The sequence below is a fragment of the Erythranthe guttata genome, chromosome 8 (assembly GCF_056151865.1).
Source record: "Erythranthe guttata isolate IM_541 chromosome 8, IM_541, whole genome shotgun sequence".
Lineage (NCBI taxonomy): Eukaryota > Viridiplantae > Streptophyta > Magnoliopsida > Lamiales > Phrymaceae > Erythranthe > Erythranthe guttata.
This window is the reverse complement of record NC_142540.1, coordinates 15,129,695-15,139,000: the sequence shown is the minus strand read 5'-3', so window position 1 is coordinate 15,139,000 and position 9,306 is coordinate 15,129,695. Positions and strand designations below refer to the sequence as shown.

Sequence of the window (9,306 nt, the reverse complement as noted above, 5' to 3'; positions counted from 1 at the left end):
TACTATTGTGCCCTTATTTATAAATTTTAACCAATTGCATTCAACTTTTCCAACTGCATTCAGCATTATAGCTAACTGCACTCCACATTTTTAGACATGCATTATCATTTTTTCAGATTTTTTAATAAAAAATTATAAATTTTTATTTTATTATTATTTTTTTATACGTACCCTCTTTTTGTATTTTTTTAATTTTTTTAATTTTTTAATTTTTAATTTTTTAATTATTTTTAATTTTTAATTTTTAATTTTTTTTAATTTTCTTTTTTTAATTTTTTTTAATTTTTTAATTTTTTTTTAATTTTTAATTTTTTAATTTTTTTTTTAATTTTGAATTTACTGTACTAAAATTGACCACACATGACTATAGTATACCACAATCATGTATAGTTATATATAGCCATGTACTATTTTTTATCCCAAAGTTATGGTCAATCGATTATAAAAACCGTTGATTATATATATAAAAAATCATCTATACCAATAAAAAAATTCAAAATTTGATTCTTGATATTATAAATAATTTAATGCCTAATAAAAAAGTGAAAAAAAAAAACAATCATCAAGATCACTATACATCAGAAAAACCACATAGCTTGTATATAAATATATATAACTACATGGAACTATACATGACTACAGTTATCTATACGACTAAATTTGACTCAAATCGCACTTGTCAACACGATAACCGCTTGTTTTGAACAACGAACACAATCCACTCTGCAAAAACTTACTACATAGTAGTTCAAACACCAAGACCTGTGAAAAAAAAAGAGTTAAAACAAACAACGAATTTTGCTTCAAATTTAAATGTGCACACACGCACTATCACCTACTGGTATACGTAGATACTCCCCACATAACTCATACATGACTACATATGACTACATGACTACATAGTTTATATATAACTATATATTACTACATGTGACAACATCATATATTACTGTGTGTTACTACACGTAACTATATATTACTATATGTGACTACACCATATATTACTGTATGTTACTACACATGACTATATATGACTACATATATATGACCACATGTGACTATATACATGTATGTGACTTTATTTGTCCCTTCAAGTACCTGACTTTGTTCTCCAGGTGATACGAGACAGCTTATATTATCAAAATCAAATTACAAACAGAGTATGTTAGTCATTATTCTTCGTATAACCAAAGGTCAAAGATCAAAGCAAGTTGAAGTGGAACACCATAGATAAAATAATAGTTGAAACACACGTAAAGTAGTCACCTATTTCATTCTCGATAAATAAAATATCAATATCATATTACCCACAAAATATTCTCATCACGAATCTACATATACTCCCAAGTATAAAAAAAAAGTAAACAAATCATTTGAGGACCAATAAACAGTGATTCACTATATTAAGAAGCACATTAAAATTCATTACCTTTTCTATGCCTTCAATGGATGAACAGTCAGTTTTGTCGCACCACCACCAGGAACAAGTTTCAAGTTGTTTTTTTTTTATATTTCTTGCCACAACAATCGCGTTTTATGTACAAGTCGACTCCTAAAATTAAACTCACGGCTTCACACGAAAAAAAAAAAGAAAAAATATTAAAACCAAAACTCAAAAAATAACTGCAAAATTCGATGATGGTTGTACAAAAGATACTTTGGTGAACTCAAAAAATACCTGCAAAATTCAAATTACATTACATGAAAAATACAAAAAACCATGATTTTTTTTTTTTTGTGATAAATTTATTGTACTAAAATCGATACAAATGACTATGGTGTACTACAAGTATTATAGTCATGTATAGTTATATGTAGTCATGACTATACATGACTACATATGACTGACTATATATGACTGTATATGACTAAATATAACTGTATATTCACCTTACTCAAACCACCCATGTAAATAACCACTACTAGTTAAATTTTTACTAAAGACAAACAAAGCTCTTACACTTGAGGCATTTCAAATCATCTTCAAATAAATACAAAAAATAAATTGCATATGATTTATAATAAAAATGAAAAAGATAAGAATCAAACAAAATAAAAAATTAAATTAATTCAAAAAAAAAGATTCTAATATTAATTTTTCACAAATCTCACAGTTGAGGCATTTTGAATCATCTTCAAATAAATACAAAAAATAAATTACATATGATTTATAATAAAAATGAAAAAGATAAGAATCAAACAAAATAAAAAATCAAATTAATCCAAAAAAAAAATATTTTAATATTAATTGTTCACAGATCTTAAAAAACATAGTAGATCTGGTTTTTTTTTTTTTATAAGAAATAGTAGATCTGGTTTGAGCCCTCCCCAACCAAAAAAAAGAAACGAAACTAAAACAATAACGTAGAAATCATTTCAAACGGAAGTAGATGTTTTAATACAGAGTTCAAAACGATGGGAGGAGCAACGATGGCCGGCGCAAGGCGGTTGCGGAACAGCGGCGTGCGACGGTGTCGGAGCAGCGGAATACGGTGTCAGAGCAGCGGTGGAAAATAGTGACAATCGGCGCAAGGCGGTGGGGGAAGGAGATCTGACGGCGGAGGATTTGTAAGAGGGAGAGTTAGAGAGAGAAAGTTAGAGAGAGAGAGAGATGAAGAGAGGGAGGAAAATTAGAAAGAAAAAGTTAGAGAGAGAGAGAGATGAAGAGAGAGGAGAAAGTTAGAGAGAGAGATGAAGAGAGGGGAAAGTCACGTGAGTTTGAGAGAAAAAGAGAGTTAGGGAGAACGGCTGTGAGTGGAAAAAAGAAGGGTGGGGCTAGGGTTTTGTGTATTGAATTAAAACGAAACGGATAAAATAGGTACTTTAAGTTGTCTAGGGGGGTCTCCCTAATTAAGATCAGAATTTGGGTTTTTGACTAGGGAGAAAAAATTTATGGGGCCTCCCCATATATATTTTTAAAACTAGGGGGTTATCACTCATTTCCCCTTATTGTGTTTGCAATAATTACATTAATGTACTGTCAATAACAGTAATATAATTACGTTGACTTGTCAACAAATCAAAACAAAAAGCAGAAAAAAGAAAATATTGTCGCGGATTCTAATTGTGTTGTCATCGACAATACAATTAAATAAATATACTGTCAACGACAGTACAATTACGTTAATGTACTGTCAACGACATTATAATTACATTAATGTACTGTCAGTCTGTCAGTGACAGTATAGTTACTGTTAATGACAATATAGTAATGGTCAACGTTTAGCGGCGGGCGTAAAAAAACGGATAAATATTTTGAAAAAAAAAGAAACGAAAAAGTCAACGCCGGAAACCGGCAGCGGAAAAAACAGACCAGAAAAAAAATCGAAAAGTCGACGCCGGAAACCGGCAGCAAAAAAATTATTTTAGAAAAAAAGTTAAAATTGAATTTTTGTGTTCAAAATTGATTAAATTGGAGTTACAATTAAGAATTGAGTGTAAAAGATTAGGGTAATTTTGTCATATACATTAATTTTTCATTTTTATACATAAGTTCTCTGACCAACCATCTTTATTATTATAAGTTCAGATGTTATATTTTTTTAGCCAATAAGTTCATCCTATAATACGTATCATAAATAAAGGCAAAATTAAAGTATATGACAAAATTACACCCAACTCCTAATTGTAACCTCAATTTAATCAATTTTGACCACAAAAATCAATTTTGACTTTTTATTTTTTAACTTTTTTTTGAATTTTTTTTTTGTCGTCGATTTCTGGCGTTGATGTTTTTTTCTTATGTTTGTCTGCTTTTTCGACAACCGATTTCCGGCGTTGATTTTTTTTTTTATAATTTTTTTCTTTTTACTGCCGCCGGTTTCCGGCGTCGACTGCCAGTCTCCGACGTTAATTTTTTGATTAATTGATATTTTCAATTTATAATAATATGCTATGATGCCGTAAAATTTTAATATTTTCTCTCTCTGTATTTCAATTTTATTGTGATTGATTAACAAATTAAATTAGAGTTTTTAGGGTAATATAATTTTTTGAATGTGATGGGCATGTTTAGGCCTTTTAGAGGCCGGTCCAAGAAAGTGCTGGATAAGGATAGGCCCAGCCAAATCAGAGTAGGGCCCATAGTAATCCCAAGAAAACACAACCCAGATGAACTGCAAACTATATTTTTGTAAATGTAATCAAATTGAGCCTTAGTACTTTATCAGAGAGAGACTGGGAGAGAGAGAGAGAGAGGGGATTTCCGAAATGGGTTCCTATTAGGGATGGCAATGGGGCGGGTATGGGGCGGGTTTTGCAATCCCCATCCCCGCCCCGCAATGGAAATCCCCATCCCCATCCCCATCAAAAATCCCCACGGATATTAAAAGAATCCCCATACCCGCCCCATAAAATCCCCACGGGCATCGGGGCGGGTAAAAATCCCCGTCTATTTTTTTTCTTTTTTTTTTAATAAATAAATATGCACTTTACTTATAATTTAAAGGTTTATTTCAACAAATAAATCATTATTTAATTATAATACTAATATTTAATTATATAATGGAAACCTAAAAATCTCCATTTTTAACTAATATTTAATATATTACTACTATTTAATTATTTATATTTAATATTATAATTAAAAAAAATATATTATATATATAAATAATGCGGGGCGGGTACGGGGACGGGTACGGGGCGGGTCTACGGGGCGGGTATAGGCAAACCCATCCCCGTACCCGTACCCGGTCAAAAAAAAATTTTAATCCCCATACCCGCCCCATTTTTTTTCGGGGCGGGTAATACCCGAAAATTTCGGGGCGGGGCGGGGCGGGGATCCGTCGGGGCGGGTCAAATTGCCATCCCTAGTTCCTATGCTGAGAATGGATCGCACTTTGGAATTAATCCAATTCTTTTATTTTCCACTCACAAATGAGAGTGACATTTGTTATACTTTGTCACTCTCCCAGCAACTGCAAATAGTCGAACACGAAATTTGTTCGTTTCTAATAGCAACTGATCTGCAGATCTGCAGGTATTCTAAAAAAAATTCTTCTTCTTCATATTATAATACTTGTAATAAACAACATAATCTTCTGGTGGGATTGGATGACCAAATTAGAGCACTTAAACAATGGATTTTCGATCCCATATCCCATGACTTAGTTAAATCGGTTGTGGGCATGACCGGAATCGGCAAGACTACTCTCGTCAAACAAGTTTACAACGATCCGCGTGTTGTAAAGGAGTTCGAAACTCGTTTATTTCTGCACATCGGCCCAAGCTATAATCTATTGGAAGATATTCTACTGCTTGTTCTCAATCAACTTGGCGTCAACATTTCTGATAATGTTGTTGACGATAAATATGATTATTTGAAGAAGCGATTGAGGGAGGCTTTGTCTAGTAAAAAGTATCTAATTGTGTTAGACGACGTATGGTCTGTTTTCCGGCATGAGCTAAAATATGATGCTTTCCCAAATAACACAAGAGAAAGTCGCGTCATCATCATATCTCACGTCCAACCCGTAAGGTATTACAACTACGAAACCCATGACTTCCTAGTACCATTGCTGAAGGACGAAGAAAGTTGGAAACTACTTCGTCAAACGGCATTTAGTAATAGTGAAGAAAAGTGCAATCGAGAACTTGAGAAAATCGGGAAACAGATTGCCAGGAACTGCGAAGGACTCCCAGCTGCAATTATACAAGTTGGAGAGAACCTGCGCGGTAAGTCGTTCGAGGAATGGAAGACATTATCGGAAAATGAAGATCCATTCGTCATCACAAGAGATGACAATACACCCCTCTCAATGTCACTATATTTTAGTTACTTGATGTTGCCTCAATATCTAAAGGCAAGCTTTCTCTATATAGGTGTGTTCCCAAAACATTATGGTATTTCTCGATCCAAGCTCATCAAATTATGGCTTTCTGAGGACTTGGTCATTCATGGTTATGATGAAGAAAAAACTGTTGGAGATGACTTGGATCTACTTATTCGCCATGCTGTTGTTTTGGGAGAAAAGCAGACATCTGTAGATTCTAGGTCAACTAAGAGTTGCAGATTGCATTTCACCTTTCGGAGTCTATGTGTTAATGAAGCTAAGAGTGAAAAGTTTTTCCATATCCTCAAAAAGTACACCGATTGTGAGCCAGAGAACATCCAAAGGCAGCAGCGTTTGTGCGTCCACAATAATGTTGTTCTTGCTTTCACACAAGTTCATGAATGGATGGAATCAGTTCCAAATGCACGATCACTTCTCTGTTACGGTCCAAAACAACAATATCCAGTCTTGTTGCCCTTGTGTTTAAGGTTGCTCAAGATACTAGATGCACTTGCGATCCGCTTCTACGAGTTCCCACATCAAGTTCTTGCATTAATTCACTTAAGGTATTTTGCCATCACGTGTGACGGAGAGCTCCCCAACTCCATATCAAGACTTTGGAACCTCGAAGTCTTGATTTTGGGTCAACATCATAACATAAAATTGTGGAATAATGGTCCAGTTTACCTGCCTATAGAGATCTGGAATATGCATAAACTAAAAGAACTTTACTGCAAGGGCTTTGACCTGCCAACTCCTCCTCTCGGTGATTCTTATCTTCAGAATCTCTTCACAATTTCAGGTGTGAGTGTTCACAGTTGTACTATGGAAGTGCTTTCAAGAATCCCCAAACTAAAGAGAATAGCTGTTCAGATCGAGTCAGCACACGAGTCAATCGAAACCTTCAGTTTTTTCGGTCATTTTGCCACTCGCTATGATGAATTTGAGTCATTGAAATGCGTTGTTGTAAATCCTAATCTGAGCTCTCATGTTGTTCGTTGTGTTCCAAAATTTCCTATGAACATTACAAAGATAAGTTTGCATGGATGTGGATTACCGTGGAAGAATATGGGGGTGATTGCAGCATTACCATATCTTAAAGTGCTCAAACTGCGATGGTATGCCTTTTGCGGCCCTCACTGGATAGTCAACAGTGGGGAGTTTCCCAGGCTTAGGATTCTGCTACTTGAAGACTTGGATATAGAGCACTGGGAGTCAAACAATAAAGGGCTTCAGAGGTCGGGACTTCATCCGGAACATTTGATTGTTAAGCATTGCTATAAATTGAAAAACATCCCGGGTCGATTCCTTGCCGGCATAGTAGAGGTGGATGATTGCAGCATATCCCTGGTGGAAAAAATGCGGGAGTGGCGATCCATTGACGTTAAAATCCATTCTTCAACTACTGATCTATAAAGGTAACCAATGTTCGTCAAATCTATGTGCCAATTTTTATGGTAATCAACGTTTTTTTTGAGATTATTTAGAAGAAGTTCTTGAGCAAGACTGATGTTGCAGAACAATTATACACTTCTTAATATACATTAGTTAGCTAATATTAAGTATGCTATTTCCCAACTTCCGGTCTCCTGATTCATTATTAGTTGTTAAAATTTAGAAATGATACTTAGATGATTATATCCTAGCAGTTTCATTATCTTTGACTATGATCATGCTTTTAATGGTAAAAAAACAGAATTTGTGCTCTTTTACTATGTTCTTTTTTTAATTTGCTTTCATATACATTAGTTGAATCATATTACTTTTTCCCCTCAGCTTAACGGTAAACTATTTGTTTTTTGTTGTTTTTCTTCTGGCATTAGTTAAATTACTACAATACACATTTAATATTAAAAGCACTTTTTAAGAAAAGACAAAACAATCAAATATTTTCGAAAAGGTACTATTAACCGGTAGATGCCATTTCATTTGATATATTTTATGTGGAACTTCTTCAGTTAGAGTTTTTACATGCATAAATCATAAGCCTGACTTTCTTAGAATTGAAAACTAAGTCTTTCATCGAAGATAGGTTTTTGATTGATTTTATTTATCTGTACAGAAAGTGAAGAGAATAAGAATAAATCGCAACCAAGATGAAGATTCTATTCGGCAAACATTGCAGAATCTCAAAGACACACTTGTGTTTTTCTTTGTTGGGTTGTAATTGAAACTTATGTTTCAGATATTTCTTTGATGAGTTAATGGCAAAGAGGCATGGACAAGAGCATTTAATTAAAAAAGAGACAACCAACTTTTTTGTCTTTCAAATATTTACAGTTCATTCAAATTTATTTGAAATAAGGAAAAAAACCCTTTTATATATACTAAAGTTACTCCAAATTCCTTTAAACTCAATTCAACTTCAGTTTCATGATTACACCTCAAATTAGTCCAATTTCACCTATTAACCAATTTGACCATAATCTCAATTTGAACCCCAATTTTGACCCGCCACCCCCGGAAACCGCCGGTCAGCCGTCGTTGACTTTTTTTTTCGGTAGGTCAACCGCGGTTGACCGCCGGGTCTTCGACGTTGACTTTTTTTTTTTAAACTATTTTAATTAATACAACTGTCTTTGCTGCTAAATTAGTGTCTGTCTCCAACACTAATTTATCCAACAGTAATTTAACTGTTAATTGATCTTTTTTTTCCTTAAAAAAATAATTTTATTTAATATTACTGTCTTGGCTGCTAAATTACTGTCTCCAACAGTAATGTAACTGTCGGAGACTGTAATTTAACTGTTAATTGACTTCTTCTTTTTTGTTAAAAAAAATTATTTTAATTTATATTATTGTTTTGACTGCTAAATTACTATCTACAACAATAATTTAACTGTCGGAGACATCAATTTAATTGTTAGTGGACTTTTTTTTTTCCTTACAAAAAATTATTATAATTAATATTACTGTCTTGACTGCTAAATTACTCTCTCTAACAGTAATTTAACTGTCTGAGACAGTAATTTTACTGTATTAATTGATTTTATCGTCTTGGCCTGCAATTTTGCTGTGTTTGACCGTAATATTACTGTCTCATGCAATAATATTATTGTTTGTGACAGTAATATTAGTAATACTAGTTCTTCACCCGTGCATTGCATGGAGGTCAGTTTTAAAATGAGAAAAATAATAATATGTAAATGACTATCTATTTATAACAAAACCAATTCAAGTAAAACAAAATGAAAGAAAATAAAAAAAAAAACATAAACTTTATCTCTTAATTCAGAGTTTTAATATATGAAATTAAATTAAATATTACAAAGAAGAAAATGTTAAGCGCGCAAACACGATATGAAGATTAAGTGAAATCGTTTAAAACATATGGTATAACTCTATTTCGAGGAATGCAACCTACTACACCATGTCAGTCTTTTGCAAAATAACTAACTTAACAAACACGGTAGCAGATAAGTAACACAATAATATTCAAATAGCCAATAAGTTTATCACTAGCAACGTTTAATTAGTGATGCACATTATTCAAACAACAATACAACTTATAACTATTGCAAAAGAGATAAGATGT

General features: G+C 33.0%; 1 protein-coding gene and 1 long non-coding RNA gene across 3 annotated transcripts; one reads left to right on the top strand and one right to left on the bottom strand.

Moving 5' to 3' along the window:
* Positions 1-492: 492 nt before the first annotated feature.
* On the bottom strand, positions 493-2,753 carry LOC105951570 (uncharacterized). Its single transcript, XR_001172299.2, has 3 exons — positions 2,403-2,753; positions 1,430-1,570; positions 493-762 (listed from the first exon to the last, which is right to left on the bottom strand). It is a non-coding gene; the product is annotated as an uncharacterized LOC105951570 (long non-coding RNA).
* Positions 2,754-4,881: 2,128 nt separating this feature from the next.
* LOC105951505 (putative late blight resistance protein homolog R1A-10) lies at positions 4,882-8,042 on the top strand. 2 transcript variants are annotated; one of them, XM_012974963.2, is made up of 2 exons: positions 4,882-7,189; positions 7,834-8,042. In XM_012974963.2, exon 1 carries the CDS (start codon positions 5,127-5,129, stop codon positions 7,185-7,187), a length of 2,061 nt encoding a protein of 686 aa, XP_012830417.1. In that variant the 5' UTR covers positions 4,882-5,126; the 3' UTR covers positions 7,188-7,189; positions 7,834-8,042. The 2 variants fall into 2 exon arrangements, with proteins under 2 accessions (XP_012830417.1, XP_088678066.1); XM_088821940.1 differs by having other exon boundaries at positions 4,882-7,228.
* Positions 8,043-9,306: the final 1,264 nt, after the last annotated feature.

Excerpts from the sequence above, each read along its gene's own strand:
- LOC105951505 (XM_012974963.2), top strand. The coding sequence starts at position 5,127 with ATGACCGGAATCGGCAAGACTACTCTCGTCAAACAAGTTTACAACGAT.